The sequence below is a fragment of the Danaus plexippus genome (genome assembly GCF_018135715.1).
Source record: "Danaus plexippus chromosome 22 unlocalized genomic scaffold, MEX_DaPlex mxdp_27, whole genome shotgun sequence".
Taxonomy (NCBI): domain Eukaryota; kingdom Metazoa; phylum Arthropoda; class Insecta; order Lepidoptera; family Nymphalidae; genus Danaus; species Danaus plexippus.
The window spans coordinates 87350-107866 of NW_026869855.1; the positions used below are offsets into that span (position 1 = coordinate 87350).

Consider the following 20517-nt stretch of genomic DNA (forward strand, 5'->3'; position numbering starts at 1 on the left):
GACACCCTGTATGTGGGATGGAAACGATACAATACGTCAATATTATCAACTATAGTGAACCTGTTACAATGAACAGTGGTCTAGTAAAGCGCTTTTATGACTCAACATCTCTAAGACTCCCACTCGCTCCCCACTCTCCTCGGTTAAACACGAGGCCAGTGAATCTCTAAAACAATTCTTAACGCACATAAATTTCAGCGAAACGTCTGATCCTAATGTAAGGAATTTTATCAAACGACAACCCGAAACGAAAAACGACACGAAAAAACTCAGAAAACGACGACCGCAGACGAAAAACGGAGTGAAGGAGACTCGACGACGGACAAACTGACAGTATGTATGTTTATAGAGATATATATAACAATATACGACAAGGAGATGTAAGGAGAGCGACATGTCGGAGATACATTAGGAGAATATAGAACAACTCCGCGGGTTTATAGTATATTTCAAAGATCAGATAACGAATGCCTTGGCAGCCTGTATTTGCTGGCAGGTTGTGTGTGTGTTCGCGTGTTACATTATACAGTGTAACGGTCGTGAGTCCACGGCCCTTGTGTCGGTTTCCTAACACCAAAGAAAACAAACGCCACTAGTCGGTCTGTCGCAGGCAGTCGAGGAGGCTTTCTGTTTTTGTTGGTCAGCGGTCTGTGAGGACAGGAGGTTGAGGATAAGGCTTTATTATTAAAAAATATACGCTGAGTTGTAAGTACTGTGTTGCTCTGCGAGTACTGCAAGAAACTGTAGCCTCATAAAGTACGAATGCATTCATTAAGACGAGTTGGCGAACATGTTGCTCGGTGATGTGATGTTACTGAACTGAATGTTAGACGACGCGAGCCATCGAGGAGCTGTCGGCGTCGCTGATCTAACATTAACATGTAACATATGACATTGTTTTATTGACCGTCCATTCCACACTAAGCTGTCTCTATGAGCTGCCATTTCGTATCCTGTGTATACGATGCTGCCAAAGCTGACCGTCCAGAGTCCTGTTCAAGCTGTTTGTCACCGCTCAATGCTCAGTTCTAGATACTCAGTGCTCAGTTCAGGCAGCTCAATGCTCAGTTATCATAATACCAGTTGGTAATACATTTATAATAACTAAGAATATTTCGTGTTCAATGACTTTTGAATGTTCTGTTTTAAATATAATAAAATTAAACGCAATGAGAAATAAAGTTTTGTTTCAACGAATAAAAAAAATAATGTAGTTAATTGACATTTTCTAAATATTTAGTTAATAATTATTTTTGAATACTTCGATCGCGACTGGTGAGTTTTAAAATCTCGTTTCGACTTAACGTCTTTAAAAGGAAGTTCATTTAAAACTAATTATATTATATATTATCACCGTTTCCAACGAGTCAGTATATCAGCAGAAGCCTCGTCGCCCGTCACTAACTCACTAACTCACTAGCTCCCTATATACCGACAGGCGAGTCCTCTATCTATACATTATATAAGAGGAAGTGTATCTTTCCGTCCGTCCTAATGAGTCGTCTCTCGGAGAGTCTCAGCGACCAATGAATGCTCGCGCAACTGTTACCAACTCGCTATTGGCGGCTCCGATACCTAACACTGTTACATTGTGACTCTATTGTTATATGTCCCGGAGGCCACACAGACTCTACGTAGAGTTCACTCACTATACAGGAGAATCATTCATATTACAATGATGTACATACAAAGTTTCTTGTGACATGTACTTTGTTTTTCTTCATTTATTTCATTAGCTAGTTAAATGTAAAATCTAAATTATTTCTCATTACTCACAATACCTTTAACTATTTTTATTATTATTATTTTTTATTATTATACACGCCACGTCTCTCCTTCTCTCTCTTTGTTACTAAATGTTTTACTGTCAAATACATCTCTCGGCATAATATCTGAAAAAAAACAGACCATTAATTTTATATATAAACGTGAACAGCTAAATAATTCCACTTCAGTACGTTTTACAGAAATTAAATTTTATGACAATAATAAGACGAGAACACATCGCCTCCACATCAACATATAATAATACAGAGACCATAAAGGAACAACATGACGTGAAGAGGGTGGAGGGGAGGGGGGATGGGGAAAGGGGGGAGAAGCGCTCCTACAAGACAGTATATCGTTAAATTACTTTGACAACACAATATCCGGAGCGGGAGACGTAGGACGTCCAGGGAGCGCTCGTCCTCAGAGACTTATAAGGATAGTATAAGGAAAAGTGACACCAGGAGGACACTCGGGAGAGATGGAGTGACTACAAATGAGACATTGACTTGAACACGTGTCAAGTTAATTATGATACAAAAATTTATTACATTAAAATATCAATAGAACAAGTTTATCTTTCCGATATGACTGCTAATGTGGAGGCTCCCGACTCCCGAACGTTCAGGTTTACGTTCTAGAGGGAGGTTGGAGGCTGTGTGGGGGGAGGGGGCGCGGGGGCGCGGGGGCTCGCCAGAGACACCGACCATATTCAAATAGCGAACATTTCATTTTAACGCTTTACCAAGATATTCGCTCTCCCACGCTGCGTAGAGAGGGAACAGAGCCGATATCGATGATTCTATGTGACGATAGATGCAGAGAACACACCGCTACTGAAAATGTCATCTTAATGATGACATAAATAACTATTAGGAGATGGTGGAGTAGGAACGTGGCGTTCATACTGTTTATAAAATGTTGACTCATGTTAATAATAATTGTTCAATAACAACTCGTGAAGTAGAAGTGATTACACCACATATACGTGTGTAGTTCCAGGAACACTCCTGTCGCGGGGTCTCCGTGTGCTGCAGCTCTATCTCCTCTCAGTACTCCATGCTCGAACCATTCTTTCATCGTGCAGGAACATCACTAACTCTAAGTTGAGACGTTTACGAAATGTTCACATTTCGCGAATTGGTCGCGGCGGAGGAATTCTCATTTATACAGCCTCCTCCCCCCTCTCCTCTCCCTCTCCTCCTCCCCTTGCCCGCCCCCCGGAGCCTCACCTCCAGCATGTGTCAGGTGAGCAGATGTTAACACAACACACACGAATATAATGATGTAACATGCCAAGTGCTACGAGAAATAAAAACATAATGTATACAAAAACAGAGTGGAACCGTTACTGGGAGCAGTACATCATAATACAAACAAACCTCAAAGTGAAGCTTCCGATGATAGGGGGAGAGGCGATGAAGACTCGGAGCAGCTCATGATGACCAGGTCTGTGGCCAGTTCCTCGGGGTGTGGAGGAAGGAAACAGAGCTCGACTGACCTCTGGTTCAGTGTGACCACAGAGGAGAGTCTTACTACAGCAACAACAGTTCAGTTTTCCGTTATAACACCAATATGTATATTATATTAATCCTGTTTCAACACGCGGCATTCAAACGCGTTAATAATGATGTCTCTCCCCCCGGCCCCTGCACCTCCCTCCCTCCCTCCTCCCTCTCAGCCAAACTCATTGTAATTTAAATCGAATTCCCTTCAAATTGAAATATTTAATTTGGTCGTCACCTTGCTGCTGGTGGAGGACTTGATTAAGGAATTAACGGATAGCGAACGACGATCAACAACACACACACACATACAAAAACGTACACATACAATAATATATATAAAAAGAGAGAGAAGGTTGCGTAAAATATAAGTTATGAATAAATATATTTTAAATTTAATTTTACTTAATATGTTAAGTTTCCAAGTATTGTAACAGAGTTATACTGTCAGGTAGTGTACACTGACGTCACAGTTCATAATGTGATAAGTGAATGATGACAGGGGATGGTCCCGCTGTAATAACGCAGTGATGTGATGGCGCTCTCTTTATAATAACAATACAGTTGTCATGATGGTGACATCGACAACCTCGGCGAGCCTACATTAACATGTGGACTCTACAACACAATGAATGTAGAGACAGATAGTCATCGAGCGGTATTTATACTTAATACAATACAAATACGGGGATCAGTTAAATGTCACGGTGTGTAGAGAGTGGTAGAGTGGTAGAGATGGTGTGAGTGGTAGAGTTGGTGTGAGTGTGTGTGTGTGATGATAGAGTCGTCAGAGTCGGTAACAATATGTAATAACGAGTTGTAATAACAGATATTATCGTTATTTGTGTATTTTTTGTATTCAGGAAGGCTCGGGCCGCACAAAGAGCGCTTCTCAAAAAAGTCACCTTTATAAAGCAAGCTGGTCGAGTCCGCCGTCCAATGAATGTCCCGGGGGCGGGCGCCGAGCATCCTCATTGGCGGAGGCCGAGATCGCCGACATTTTATATAATCTGCTGATACAACATATACAGTTATCAGTGCGGCGAGAGAGAGACGCACTAGCCGCCCGCCCCCGGCCCCGTCCCCGGCGCGGCCCCGGGCTCGGTGAAGCAACAGTCTCGTGTCAGTGCCGGGGTGAGGTCGCGCGCGGCTTGTGTACCATGCTATAGTCGCGCCGCTCGTCTCCGCCCGTGTCCGTGTGCTCTTGTGCTCGTGTGTCCGTGTGTCCTCTCTCTCCCCGGTCCGTGCCATGTCTCTACCGACGGGTGTGGACGTGTCCCAGCTGGTCCAACACCCGGTGCTGGCTGCTCTGCCTCCTTTCTTCCTCAGAGCCTCCGAGAGATACCAGGTATTGGAACATGTCGACTCTACCATAACGCGCCATACGCTCGTTAATATCTCTCACACTTGTTTGTATTCTCAGTATGGAATATCTTTAGAACTAAACGCTTTTTATGTTTGAATATATTTTTATGTGTATGTCTAATCGTTTTCGCTGTTCACATATTTTTATGTAACTTTCTTTTAACTAAAATATATTTTGTTTCTTCTCAAAGATTCCTTTTTATGAATTCTAATATGTTTAAATAATTTTGTTTATTCTAAAGCTCCCCAACAGTTCAAAGTTTATCCGTCGGTCGTAGGGACTGGTTGTAACATATGAATATTAACATTACAGTAATAAATTTCATATTGTATTTTACAATTTCATCTTCAATATTAATAGCACCGTGTGTTCATCATCATTCATCATCTTTCATCATCATCATCACACTCCGCGTCATCATATTTCGTTACTTTATAATTAAAGTGTCGCGATACATTTCACAGAATAACAATATCCAATAAAAACCTCGGAGGGTTTCGGAAGTGTACCTGAGTCTGCTTATTAACGTATTTCGTTACACTTCATTACACACCGAGCTTTATATTAATATTATAATGGAATTGAATTATTCTATTCATCATATTACAATCTGTTTGTGAGGTTTCAATTTCACTTTTATTACAAATGTAACTTTTTTTTAATGAAGAGTGAGTTAAATAAAAAAAAGTTGTATTATAATTTATATAAATTAGGTCAATTTAATAATAACAAACAAACGAGACAACCAATGCTGTCTGAACAGACGAAAGATAACTTTAGGTTAAAGTGTTATATTATCTAATGTACACTCTGAGTTGTTGTGACGGTATTGGGTACTTCATTTGTCAAAGAGTAGCGACGTTACAAATTATTCATAATTATTACATTTACTTTAAAAATATTTTAATTCTAATTAAAATCACATATACTCACTGAGAATTACAAATTTATACAGAATTTGCTAGTGTGATATACATAATAAAGGGACTTTGAGCGTTCGTCATAAGATTGACTTTAACGACGGCAGGATACAGAGGAAAAACATTTATATTTAAGTTTTTATATCTGAAAATAAATGTATAATAACCTAAATATATCAATAAGTAATTTTTTTAATAAAATTATTATATTTAATATGAACCAACATATGTTTTGCTCGTTTCTTCACGATTCGTTTGTCAGCACTTTTTGTCTTTTTCTTTACTACAATAAAGTCAAACTAACAGCCGTTTCCTTCCTTCATATAAAATACTTGTTTCGTTTCTTTAAGTTTCATTGTTTCTCTGAATTGTCCGTGCGCTTAACTCGCGTGATCATGTCTGTGTGCGGCTCTCGGGGCCGGTGTATTCCTTGTATATATTATCAAAGTTTTAATGTATAGAAGTTGTTCTGTGCTCAGAGGACGCCGAAGTGTGCCCGGTGTCGCAACCACGGCGTGGTGTCCGCTCTCAAGGGCCACAAGAGGTACTGCCGCTGGCGGGACTGTGTCTGCGCTAAATGTACCCTCATAGCGGAGAGACAGCGAGTTATGGCTGCACAGGTCAGTTAGATACATGCACAGAACAATGTTATTCTTACTCAAAACACGAATATTGCAGCACAGTAATAGAACAACAGTAACAGTAGAAATATATTACTTGTTCAATCTATTAAACTGTTGAAAATAATTACAATTTCTTTATAAATGTTATGTTTGTTACTAGTGAGTAACGTTCCGGCCTTTGCTACTTATTGCTCAGTGTAACGAATGTTTCGTTCCTATGTTTTTTATATTCTACTTCTATCAATGTAGTGTTATGTTTTAATCTGTGTTACTGTGACCCAGGTCGCCCTCCGTCGCCAGCAGGCGCAGGAGGAGAACGAAGCTCGTGAGCTGAACATGTTATACTCTCAGCCAACGACGCAACACTTCCCGGACATCCAGGAAGACGCTCCCGGTCAGTATGACGGACAAACACACATTGACTACACCGACTATGACGGGTCACACACTATATTCCACCTACAGCTTGTCTCACATGTTCTCACATCACCCGAGCCTTAGAACGTCTTATGTTTATAGCAAACTAAACACGCATCCTACCTCGTGTGATCACTGACACGGATCATATCAATGTCTGAAGGTTTCTTAAACTGCTTTTATTATCTTCTGACGATATCACAATAGTTGTGCCTTTATTGATTATCTTATAAAGTGACTGTTCTTGCGGGTAGTCATATATTAAACTGTGATTATAACTGCGCTTCTATTTATAACACAATTCATTTGTTAATTATTTGATGATGATTTTCTTATAAAGTAATCAGCATTAAGTTACATCAACCATCGCTTTTTCGTTGCCACTTGACATTGTATTTAATACATTTTATATAACATAATAATTTTGTGCATTTCATCTCAATATAAACTTGGACTCTGTCAATTTCACGTTCTTACATTAAATCAATTTTCATAAAAATGTACACAAAGTTTTCGTTCCACGAAATGATAATGTTACGACAAATATTTGTTAATGAATTAAATATATGAAAAACTATAAGAAAATGACTCTCGGTGGTGGAAGTACATAGAGAACATTACAGAATCAGAGAACGGATTGAAACAGAATTACTTTTATAGTAAATAATTAAAACTGTTCGCTATTAGATTCAAATTACTCTTAGAACATTCTGAAATAGTTGATTCAACGAAAACGGCAATAACAAAAACAATCCCGTTAACTCGCAGTAAGTAACTGAGAGGGACTCAGTTATAGTTAACCGAACCAGAAAGAATAAAAAAATAAACACTATTCATAGAGAAGTAGTCGTTAAATGTTAAAGTGTCGCGGCGAGCTCTGACGCCAATTAAACAGATTAAATAACTTTCCCTCTCGCTGACGACACTTCACCGCTTACATAACATCTAATGAATGACTCGAGGAACGGGAACAGTCGAGTTAAAGTAAAGGAAAATAAAGTGAAACTGTAACGTAATTACTTTAACGTAAATTAAACGAGCTGCCGGGCGCCGGCTGCAGATTATACAATGTTAGCACGTTGTAGCTATCAATACAGGACATTTAGGGACAATCACTATAAAGGTAGTGTCATAAGTCAGCTCGTCACCTGTTTTAATGTAGAGTGTACTCGTTCCGAGCCCCTCATCTCCGTCGCCGTATGAACCGTTCTCTATAAACATTGAATATTGTCAATAAAACTCTCTCGGCTGTTCGCGTCTCCCTGGTCCCTGGTCTCCTCTCACACTCCTCAGGCGTCGGTCGCCTCTATGAATGTGTTTTAAGAGCGAGTCTTAAACTGTTTCTGTTCCAGGGCTGGCACCTCGCGATTCATAGAAACCTTTCTATTCGTAAAGTCCTATATAATCGATTCGGTTCAGTAGCTCGACACTCATATCGCACATTTACAATAACCGTAAGTACTTTAACTACTTCCGCGTGGACTTTTTTAAACTCCGCAAGATACTTATTCTGTGTGACGTGACATCACATACGATACGACGGTCACGGCTGACTCCAGCGGTGACTCAATGTAATTTAGAGATAAATTATATTCTCTGTCTCATCCCGAGCTTAGCTCCTTGAGAGTAAATTTCCGTGCGACGAGCTCGTCGGTCGGCGCTGGCAGCCCTGGCCGCGTTCAGTTAATTGCTCGGTAACTTTATTTATATTCCGTGACTGTAACATCAAAAGCCTCCGCGAGTCTCCTTCGAGCCAAATTAAATCTTATTTCTAATGGTTATGATTTCAAATCGTATAATTGATGTCGGAGTGCCGCCTATGTGTGGATCGCCTCGCACATTGAACAGTCGGCTCGCAGTTCATAGCACGCGGCTCGTAGACCGCGGCTCGTAGCTCGTAGCGGCTCCGCTACACTTGTCGCAATACACTTACACATTATGAATTAAAGACTTTTGTGTACATTTTTCATTGAAAGTAATTGAAAAATTAAAAGAAATTTGTTGTGTGTGTGTGTGTGAATGTGTTTGTGGGTGTGTTTGTGTGTTTATGCGTTTGTGTGAGTATTCTTATACTAATACACACATCAAGACACACTAAGTAGTGGTATGTGACGTTCTGTATGACACTTAGAACAAATGTACTTCTTAGTACACTTAACATATAGTACTTAGACGTACAGATGACGACCAGTGGAATGTGGCCTCCGATAATAATAATGCAGGTCATAAACAGTGTCAGTTTAAGAATACTGTCTATGAGGGGGTGTTTATTAAAGTTCCTGCGGCCGGAGGGCGGGGGTCTAGGGTCGAGGGTCGAGGGTCACGAACACTATTAAATATATGACGAGCGCATTCCGGAGACGACCCGCGCTACAGATATTAAAGAATTATACAATATTATAAGAGATATGGCGACCGAAACACACATACTGTCGCAGGCAGTACAGGAGGACATCCCGATGAAAGTCTATTAGAGACAGGCTCCGACCATGACATAAGAAATATTATAATAATCCTCTCCGCTCGCCTCCGCCGCCCGCTACTCGCTGCCTCTCGTGCGCGTGTCCTGTCTCTCGTGACATCGCGCTACAATTCCATTCCACCACCGCCGCCCCACCAGCTACCATCAAAGACCCTATAAATTGATTCCACCACATCACGTCACCTCTCCCTCCGGCACATGTCGATGTATTTCAAGTTTAGAAGTTATTAAAGAGGTGGACTGGAAAAAAGGTTTTATATCATTGAAATATAAAATTAGATTAAAAAGAAATTAGGATTTATACGCTTTCATTTCTTATCTCTTGCTATTCCGAGAGCACACTCGGAAAAAATGTATTAGATTTGAATAATTAACGTCAAATAATAGTTAGATTAATTAATTGACTGTACACTTGTGATGTGAATGCGTCCGAGTGCTTTATCAGCACACGCAAATGTATAACGTTCTGCGATAATGTTAGAGGTGATATTTGTGTGTCGGAGGTTGAAGTGGGGTCAATCGATAATTGATTGTAGGGTGGCACCCTTCAGAACACTGCCTCTATTAGCGGCGAGAGTAGTGCTCCATACCTTGTTATATTAATTGATAGAAATTAGCAGTGTTTTAATACATTTTAAATTGAAATCAATCACTGTTTACACTACGGATACTAAAGTTGAGAGGAAATTTCGCTAATTCGCTATTTTTTATTTAATGTGATTTTAAATATAACATTAATTTGAAATTCTTAAGGTTAAAATGAATAAAGGAATATAGAGACGTGATGTGTCGGAATACAGCGGATCTCGTTACAGACAGACGACGAACAGCACTCGGACGGCTTATTACATTTTGATCTTTTACCCCCGACACAACAGGGACACAATAGATCAATGGCTGAAGTGTCCGCCCGCGCTGTCCCGGGAGTCGCAGGTTCATTGATTTTTATATTTTGAATTCTAACAGAAACACATTTTATATTTGAGTATAGTAATACCAAAATGAATACAATTCTCTGAACTAATGACACGTCCTGTGAACCTTGTCAAGACGTCCTCGCGTCCAAATAATGAGATGTTCAAAGTGTTTCTCTCCCCCCCTCTGCCCCTCTCCCCCTCTCCTTCCCTCCGTATCTCCATCTCTCTCGGTCCATTTCGATACCGTGACCATGTGAAGAGCCTCCTCGCCGCCTCCCTGACCGCGGTGAGGATGCAACCTGAACGCTCATTGTGCAAATCGTTTTTAATAGACCTGTGTCTGTGTGTGTACGCGCGTGTGTGTGTGCGTGTGTGTGTGCGTATGTGTGCTGTATGGAGTATGAACGGGTTGGCAAGGGTCGGCTTTTGATAAACTTTCGCAATGTGTTTTTTATTTTTTATTTCAATTTCAGAATGTGAAATAATATATATTTTTTCTATTTATGTTGCTTTGTACGATGAACGGTCGATTGCGTTTAAACGTTCGAGCCCGTCGAGACTGTAGAGGCTGTAGAGCCTGTAGAGGCTGTACGGGTTGTACAGGTTGTATGGCCGCGGATCGTTGGAAGGAATACGTTTTTTATTCCTGTCAGTATTTCATTCCTGCTTTATCCCCAGCATTGAAGGCTTCTGTTTTAGTCTGTGCTTGACCTCTTCGTCCTTTTAATATGATACTGAGGAGTGAAGTGTCTTTATAAATGACTACGTTTGTTAATGTTGGGAGTAGGTTTCTTCAGTGTCGGTGGGAAGTAACACAAAAGTGAAAGTCCTCGAGCTGAACAACGGTTGTATTGAATTACCTCGACGACCCCAAATAACGAGCCACTCGTCTTATAACAACTTGTTCTTTTGTAGAAAATGAAAAAATCCAGCCATTATACGACTGACCGGCCATTATTGAAACCTTTTACTAAAAACCACCACAGTTAAAGGAGGATCGCGTACATCTTTAACAGTTTATCGTTCGATAATCAACTCTAACCCTCGCGTGATAAGATCCACAGTACAGATATAAACAGTGTATCCTTAAGCGTGGATCGTGTTGAACGAATTCCAGCTGTAAATGTTTGTGTTAGAGTCGTTATCAGCTCGTGTGGGTGTGCGTGTGTCCGCTCCCTCCGAGTGCTCTTCAAGTCCTCAATATCTGAGGTTAATGGGCGAGTCATCTCGCCAGCCTCAGGCCAGAACCCGCAGCTTGTTCTTGACACGAGGCTGGCCGCCAGCTCACTCGTGTTCTGCTCCACACAGATCACTTCGACAACTTACCGATGTTACCACAATGATAGCTTCTTACGATCGTTGTAATTCATTGGTAACTATCAATGTTAATTATTATCTCGTCCGTTATAAATTTAGAGCCACCAAGTCAAGTCCTCCAGCAGACGGTATCAGTGTATGTCTGTAACGTGCATCTCCCCCGAGTCCCCGCAGCGCTACAAATCAATGTATTGCTTTTTTCCCTTTCGGTGCTTGTAAGTGATACACACTCTCTCTCTGTTCGGTGTCGGATAACGTTTTTGCGAGGCTTCTTAGGTTTTTATTAAATTTTCCTCTCGTCTTTTTTGTTCTGTTTTTGATTAAACCGTGTCGGCTTACCTCCGCTGCATCCTGATTGATGACTGACTCAGTGTTTGAGATGTCGGGATTCATTGACTCGCTCACTCGCTTCGCGTTATTATTAGTATACATATTATTACAGTAGCATTATATTTGTTGCAGAGAGTTTTTTATGTCGAACAATACTGTTGGATCTGTTTTATTAATTTTAAACTCGAGGGTGTTTAGAATGTAGTGTAAGAGATATCAATGGATAAATGAATTACAAGGGTTCAAGGGGGCCGCGGACCTGGTGCCCGCTGGCTGAGGCAGTGACTCATTGACAGACGGGCGGGCGGGCGGTCGGGGAGGGGGGTTGTGTACAAACACTACTTATATATGGTTTTTTAATAATGTCGTAACATCTGCTCGCTAGCCGCCCTACAATCCGTGTTTGTTCGACTGCTCTAATTTATAATAATTATATTAAATATCAAGTGCCACAAGTTTATTCTTTTTTTCTTTAATACATTTTTAACTATTATTATCTTGTCGTCTACGTATATATGTACATTTGTGTTTCTAATATATTTAGTTACATCAATGGCCAGTATCTTTTATCTGTCTCGTATCGTCACACAGACTAGATTCAGACTCCTAATGCTTCCACCACCGTCAGAGTTGCCACCTACCACTCGCTGCTTCTCTTGATGTAGGATGTATACTTTTGTTCGCTTCACTTTTGTTTGTTGAGTCCGGGTTCTTTGTTCATTGTAATGTTCAATTTAATTACCGAATATTTGAACGAGAAAGCTACTCCTATAATATAAAGTCAATCGAGAGCCCGTGCTCCCGATCCCCGTTCAAATTATAACTATATTAATATACCCCGGCTCTGCGTGTGATCGCGTCGCTATAGAATACTAATTTCTCGATCGGAGCTTCAGCGCGAACTCACTCGATCAATACAAATTAAACTCTAACCCCGTACAATAAGATTAAATTCCGATCGGAGTTAATTTATAATAGAACCATCCGACAATCGGTTTTATTGTTACCACCCGCCGGTTAGGAGTTATAGTGGGACCGTCTGCAACCCCTTCCATATCGGACTCTATCCAGCGAGTGTTAAGGTCGTGTTTCGTTCCACTCGCGACAGTTGTAAATAATAGGTGTCGCGTACAATGAGGCCGAGGGGCGAGCGCTCGTATTGTTAGTATGGCTAATCACTTGAGAATGGAAGAGATCACGGCTCTATTAATGAAGAGTTTATTAAATACTTCGGAGGAGAGGTCAACGGGTACAGGCTGGTACAGTCGGGTACAGTCTGGAGACAGACTCGGAGACGGCGAGGAGGACCTAGGGTGAATAAGAGTTATTAAAACTGAGAATGTATCTTCGTCGTCACTTATATATAAGTATATATGAACTTAAATCTTATGGTTGAACACTTGTGACGCTGATTATACCACTAATACCATTTTTAATAATATATTACAAACCACTTTCTGCTCCACTTTAAAATTGGCTTCAAAGAAAACGTAGACTTGGCATCACACAAGCAGCGACATTTACTGTCTGAATAAGGAGACTGCCAAGACGTGTTCTCACTGACTCTCTACATGTAAATTTAAAAGATATTTGTCTGATGTCGAAACTACAGAAATATCAATGTCCATGAAAATCTGTATATCATCTTTCGCGTATCGTGGCAACAAATATTCTAAGTCCGTTCAACCTGACCCAACTGCCCAATCATAGTATGAATGTGGATATCTCTATCTATGAAGATATTTCTGTCAGATCATAGATTCTAGCTTCCGCTGTATTTTCATTTAGCCCCTGAGGCTGCTCCGCGATCAAAGCTGAGGAAATAAAAACAAGAAAGCTCCGGACAACTTTAACGGACTTTTTTACTTATTGTTTTATTGAACACGACTTTAGTTTGGGAACGGAAGGAACATTCCGTCCGGAACCAAATAACAGTTTAAAAATAATCTGAACCGTAATTTAACTTCTGCTTCATAAAAGCTTATATGTGATGATCCTTAACTTTTACAGTTTCCCCGTCATCTCGGCTCGTTAGTTTCACATAAATTCTACATTATTTTCTCTTTCCTACTCCTCGGTTGTCTGGTCTGACAATAAGCGTTTAATTCTTGATAACATTTGAATTTTAATTTTGTCCGTATGTCCAGTAATGACTGTACGGAGGAATAATTAAAACTTCGATATTAATATTCAGAGACGATATTACAGATGTAGTGACGGACATTTTATACTGAATGTAATGCTCGCCTGCTGCAGTGAGGTTTTGTGTGTTCAAGGACTTCACCCTCACAACTATGTTATAATTGAAAAGTTCCTCGGACCTAATTAGCGACTTCAAACACTCCAGTTTCCGGCTTTTGTTTTTTTTATTTCTTTGTAAAGCTTTTAATTACTGATATTTTTAAAGAACCCCAAAAAGGCTTTCCGTGGATCTGAACTCGTTTACACTTAGGCACTTCACAACATATTTTTAAACTGAATAAAAAGACATTTATTCACCTCTATAGTCCATATATTTACATTTTATAATTAACTTGCACTGAACCAAACAGTTTTGTTTTCTCGTTCTTTATACTATTATTATATTATGTACTACACAAGATGCATGTAGCAAATGTATGGATTAAGGTATTGTTTTGGACCAACTGAGCGACACTTGGACAGTTCTTCTGCATTAATAAACATTAATAAGAACCCGTCTAATCAAATGTACAACTTGTTCTTCGCTTCAAAATTCAAGACAATAAGAAGTAGAACTTAGAGTAGACTTAGCAATACTTCTATCAGTTAACATATAACTATTGTATTTATTTACATATAACTATTATTATTTTAAAGCCGTAACTATCTCTAAGGTTCTTGAGTAGAGCATACATAGCAACCCGACGGTAGATTTAATATATTTTCGTGTCATATGTAATCGATACTTCCCCAACATTATATTTCACTTTGACTCTCCTCTTCCCGGTGAGTGAAGCCATGGTTTTCGTGTTGTATGAATCCCGACAGAGCCATTGTAACACAGCATTGTACCCGACAAGCCTGTGGCGACGAGCCAGTATTGTTCTCTAATTTATTGCTTTTATTACTGTGTCAACATCGAATACAGCCGCATACGGCCGCATACAGTCGATATACGGCCGCATACAGTCGTTATACAGTCGTATACAGGCCGCATACAGCCGCAGTCGTATTCATGAAGTTATTTCGGGGCGAGGCGTTTAATTTATCAGTATAATAACAAGGCGATCCGCCCGCCAGAGATTCACGATAACGGATAAGGCTTCCACGCAAACATTAACTGCCATACGACTTGTCACCTTATAATACGTTTACGTTGAGATATTTTATTGTAATTCAAGTTATAACAGCGACTACATGAAACGTTTGAAATTAAAATTATACACGTAAGAAGTTAATCTTTTCACTTTATATATTGATATATTATCATAGAATTATGGATGTGTTTATTTATTCATTAATTTAAATCAAATCAAAGTTTAACATGGGACGGGTGAAGCGTTTTGAGTGTATTCGCGGGGGGTTAATAAGTTTTTTAATGAAAACGGTAAATTAATTTCAATAGAAACTTTGTGTTACTAATAACATATTATATAAGTGTATCAATACAAGACGAAGAATAGTTTCTACACCGCTTCATGGAGCTCGGCGAGTCTTATAAACAATCTCGTCATTTGTTTGATAAAAACTCTTATTTTTATTGTGTTTTAATACGTGTTTCTATGTTAACGATATTAAAGTAGTTCATTCAACAAACAACTTGTCCTCGTACACTCGGAGGACAGTTCGAGTCCAGTTTGTTCTTGTTCTTTTGTAATAATCATTGCAAACAAACAATCGGAGTGACAAAACAAATGATAAATGAAAACAGTTATTTTGTGTATAGAGTAATAGTATATGTTAAATGTTATTCTACTTATATATAATATTAATAATTCAACTTTACAATAACACTTATATATTAAAGCCCTAACTCAACAAACCTCACTCTGTATCTTATTTTATTGAACATTAATTGATTTAATTTATTGTCAATACTCAATACATCTTCTCTCTCCGTCAACGTCAGTACAGACACTCTAGATAAATTACTCTCAGTTATAAAAATCTCTCTTTTGAATGTTATAAATTAACTAAATTAATTTAGTAAACTTTTATGTGATGACGTAAAAACGTCTCATCCAACATATTTCAGAGGTCAGCGTTACAATGAATATAAATATCCTAAGGAACTTTATGAATACATCCTTCAATGTTTATATCACAAAATCAGTCGGTCGTTATGTCATATTCCGTGTCTGTATGTACCTATCGCAGTCCCCGAGTCCCGAGCAGCCTCCTCACTAAGCCCGCTCCCCACTAAGTACCTTTAATCAAATACAATAATCATTTGGCAGATGTTCACTCGTTTCTTCACAATACAATATATTAAACCTCTGTCTCATGTACATGTACAAGTCTCTTTGCATGTATATTTGTATGGAACTAAACTGCTGTATTATTTGTAATGAAACTGCGAGGGCGTGTGTTTTTTGTTGTTTTTGTTCATTTCCATTCGTTCTTTATGTTCATTGAACGAGTGAATGTTATAATGGAGTCCTGGTTGTTTTCTTATTTTGTTTCTTTAATGTTCGTCTCGGCCTTATCTCACGTGTCATTAAACGAATCTCGGTAGCTTTGGCCGTCTGCTTTAATGTTATGAATACATCACATTCAAGCTTTCGGATGTCGATTCCTTTATTTGTTATATGCGAAGGACTCTCCGTCGACCGAGCACACTCACTGAAAACGGCAACAATCAAATAATGAGAGCCCTTTTAATGAAAGGGAACAATCGTCGCTCGCTACTAGCATCCGATACTAAAGCTATATAAGTTATAATACACAGTAAACACGAACGCCTGCCGATATTAACGAGCAATTACGGATTTGAAGATGGATTTCATGTAAATATGAGCGAACTACCGCAACGTATAGACGGATCAACCGCAGGCGGACCTCGGAAAAACAATATAAACGGTGCTAACATACACACACACACACACACACGTGGAAATCAAACTGTAATCGAATTCCTCACTCCTCTCTGCTCCCTTCCCTTCCCCTCCCCTGTCCTCCTCCCTCCCTCCCTTCCTCGTTTAAAAAACAATAACATAGACCATTAAATTTGCACACACCACTGAAAACAACTCGCAGTTTAATTGCATGAACACAATGACTCGTTCGGGCAACTGTACAATCGTTCAAATAAACAAGCTACAGGAAAATATCCTTTACAGTGACACAATAACGATCGTTTTGGTCCACGTGTTGTTATAGTTACCGGACTACACTCGCGTTGCCCCCCGGCTGCGTGTTGTATAGTGACAACAGTTTTGTGGTTTTCGAATATAAAAGTTTGTTAGTGTTGTGCTGCTGACTCTCTCAGAACAAAGCTAAATGGCGAAGGTTTTGTTAGTTTTGTATTAATTCAATTACATTATACTCAGCGCTTTGTACCTTCCCAACTAAAGTGAGAGGAAGTCCTTTGTTTCCGGAGCCAGAGAGTCTTGTTTAGTGTTTATGAAATGAATTTCACACAAGAGTTTAAGTATCAGTCACATTTTATTCGGCAAGTAACAAACGACGCTGTGACGTGAAGTTATTGTTGCACAGCTCGTTTTCAATGAAAACTCTTTCAAAACATCTGAATAAGAGTGAGATAAAAATGATATCAAAACAATGAATGAAAAAGTACCTTATAATAAATATATTCAGATTACATTTCATTACCTTATATTTTGATAGTTGTCATATATTCCGTCTGAGCCTAATTTGTTGGCTCGTTGTAACCGAGTATTATTGAATATAATTCTCGGTACACTTGACCTCACGTTTATTTCTCGAGCGTCGTGTGTGCTCTGAGAATGTACTTTTAATGTATCGTGATGTTTGTCTTCGAAGGAAAAATGTTACAAAAAACAATGTCTCGTTACTAAATACTTCAAACGTACGGTCTGTTTGAATTAGCTTTAAAGAACAAACTCCGAGCTCGATACAAACGGTCATTACTAATATTGAATTATGTAATGGACGGATGTTTGTCGCCACACGTCATAACACTGATCGAGGGACTTCTATGACATTTATTTTACTTTATATTTTAAGTAATGACACAAATTTATCGACTAAATATAACATTTGAGTGTTTCTTTATTAATATTCGTCTGTTGTCAACAGTTCACAAGCGAGCTCGCATCACGGAGGTCTGTTCGAGTCCGTCTCCCGGGGAAATCCCCCAGGAGTCTAAGACTCCCTCCCAGACTCCTCCGCTGAGGACCCCGCCGCCGCGGTCGCCGTCAGACAGCGAGCTGAATGTGGAGGAGGAACTGGAACACTCCGAGCCCTCGCTCACGCCCGAGAACCTGTCCATGAAGGAGAGGCAGGGAGAAGTGAAGAAGGAGGAAGACAAGTGGGAGAACGGACCCAAGTTCCGCAGAAACAAACAGGAACACATAGCGGACGCGGCCGAGGACAGCGCGCCTTTACAGAAGTCACCCATAGACGTGCTCATCAAGGTGTTCCCGAGACGCAGTCGCCAGGAGATAGAGGCGATCCTGGCGCGGTGTAAAGGGGACGTGGTGGCGGCCATGGAGATGATGGTGGCCGGCCCCGAACCGCCCTACCACCTGACGCCGGAGTCGCCCGCTCAGTACATGCAGTCCTACCAGTCCAAGTCCGCCTTCTCGCCGCTGTCCAATCAGAGCTTCAAGTTCTCCCCGTCCAGAAGGTTCCTGACTCCCCCGTACAGCGGCACGGGCTACCTGCCCACGGTCATCCGCCCTCCGCCCGAGTACCTCTCTTCGTTCCTCCCTCCCTCTGAGCTGATGTACGGCCGACAGCTGCAGGTCCCCTCCCCCGGAACTTCTCCCACATCGGACAACACCAACAACGAAGGTTTCTCCGACTAGGGGTATCTCTATCACGGAGCGCCCAGAGCCGGCTCGTGGACACAGTGATCAAATTCCAGTGAATATTTTTCTGTAGATAATATTATGTAGAAATAAAAAATACAAAAATTTGTATTGAAAGGACTCTGTAAATAGTTGTTAGTGTGTTCCATCGCGATCGCTCAGATTATAATGATAATTGATACTGAATAGTAAGAATACTTACGTAGATCGAAGAGCTTCTCTCGACAGATTATGTTAAGTTATAAATAGATAGTGAATTGTCTAAGCATCCTAGCCAGGAACGTAGAGCTAGCGAAGACGTCGGACGTCCTCGATTCGTGTATCGGTGACATACATACACACACCTGGATGTGGGTATGAAGCACAGCCCACAGGTGGACTGTTGAGGTGACGAGGTCGGCGGAGGAGTTAGCTAGCCCGGCTGTATGTATGTTACATAGTGTTCAGTAGTTGTAAGCGTGTATATATAACATATGAGATGTAACCCGACACTACCTTCATGTCTTGAATAATAAACAGATGTATACAAAACATGTATTTTAATCGCATCTCCTTTATATACTAAGCACACCTTTTATATAAAACATACCGCTACTGGCTACACCCCTTATCGTATCTTTTGAATTCCTTGATGTTTATTCATTTTGTTTTAAGTATAAATCAATCAATAAATACATATTTTAAGTTACTTTACCAAAAGAAATGTCTATATCATAATAACATAACAGACGTCTTCACTCCGCGCTCTCTCTGTGTTCACATCTTTAGAGTCTGGACTACTGGACAGATTCATATTAAATATGAGAATTGAGTAGTTCCATTTAAAAAACAGAACTCTTAAAAGTTATCTAAAGGAAATATGATAGATCTTTAAACAAAATAAAGTTAAAAAAACAGCAAAGTTTATCATCGTCTCCCGTACTGTACTTCTCTTCTTCGCATGTTGTAAAAGCCTCTCATGTGAACCATTCTATGAATCCGGAAGTCATCTTTCATTAAACGCTAACATCAATTCGCCGTCAAACTGACCGACTCCACTGTTAGATGGCCGACACTCGGCCCACAATCGCCGACACTCCGCGTCGGTCGACGTTCAAGTGACGTCATTGTAACGTCGACAGCGCGACGTCGAGTTGACGTCTGTTAGAACGTTTTAACGTCACGCAGACGTCAGAGTTGTAGTTTAGAAGGAATTTAAAAGTTGCAGTGCTCGTGAAAATGACGCAACCATAGCTTTGTGAATTGTGCAGTTAAATGTTTGTCCTGTTGAGAATTCACTCGTTAATATAACACGTTTGAGAATAAAATACCTGAAGAGGTTTAATAACAGATAATCAACTCAGTTATTGGGAGGAGAGTGAGCTGGTAGAACGATATCAAATTTAAGCACTAATAAAAAAAAGTCATTTATTTATTATAAAGGATACTTGTATGTCGTCCCCAAGCGGCCAGCTGTCTCCATCATCACTCCTGAATATATTTTCCTCTCATCATCTGGTGCTCCTGCCACTTGGTTTACATTGAATGCAGCACACTCTCTGATCATTTTTATAATTTCAGTAAAATGCACCCCACATAACTCTTCTATAAAACACATTTGGTCTAAAGCCATATATAATAATAAATAATAATGTTAAGATTCCTTAGCCAGAGACCAGTGTGCTGCGTTCATCACTACACGTTCCTGGGATGCTCTTGAAGCCTCGTTCTTTCTCGTCACCTTCCGTCGCCTTCCGTCACCTTCCGTCACCTCACTCTCCTGTGGTCATCTTGTGCCAAACCTTCCATATATACTATCGTTTCGGACGCTCTACATACTACTCACCCATGGTCACTTAATTGTATGTTTTGTTATTTTGTAATAGATACGATGAGTCGAGTTAATGACATATAATTTAA

At 40.0% G+C, this 20517-nt stretch overlaps 1 protein-coding gene across 2 annotated transcripts; it reads left to right on the forward strand.

Moving 5' to 3' along the window:
• The first annotated feature begins 4333 nt into the window (after positions 1–4333).
• Positions 4334–19134, forward strand: LOC116773680 (doublesex- and mab-3-related transcription factor A2). 2 transcript variants are annotated; one of them, XM_032666179.2, is made up of 4 exons: positions 4334–4620; positions 6023–6178; positions 6464–6575; positions 17885–19134. In XM_032666179.2, exons 1-4 carry the CDS (start codon positions 4522–4524, stop codon positions 18613–18615), a joined length of 1098 nt encoding a protein of 365 aa, XP_032522070.1. In that variant the 5' UTR covers positions 4334–4521; the 3' UTR covers positions 18616–19134. The 2 variants fall into 2 exon arrangements, with proteins under 2 accessions (XP_032522070.1, XP_032522072.1); XM_032666181.2 differs by having other exon boundaries at positions 4336–4620; positions 6038–6178.
• The last annotated feature ends 1383 nt before the right edge of the window (positions 19135–20517 follow it).

Excerpts from the sequence above, each read along its gene's own strand:
- LOC116773680 (XM_032666179.2), top strand. The coding sequence starts at position 4,522 with ATGTCTCTACCGACGGGTGTGGACGTGTCCCAGCTGGTCCAACACCCG. Across the intron at positions 4,621-6,022 it reads GAGCCTCCGAGAGATACCAG|TTGTTCTGTGCTCAGAGGAC; the intron begins GTATTGGAACAT and ends AATGTATAGAAG. Across the intron at positions 6,179-6,463 it reads AGCGAGTTATGGCTGCACAG|GTCGCCCTCCGTCGCCAGCA; the intron begins GTCAGTTAGATA and ends ACTGTGACCCAG.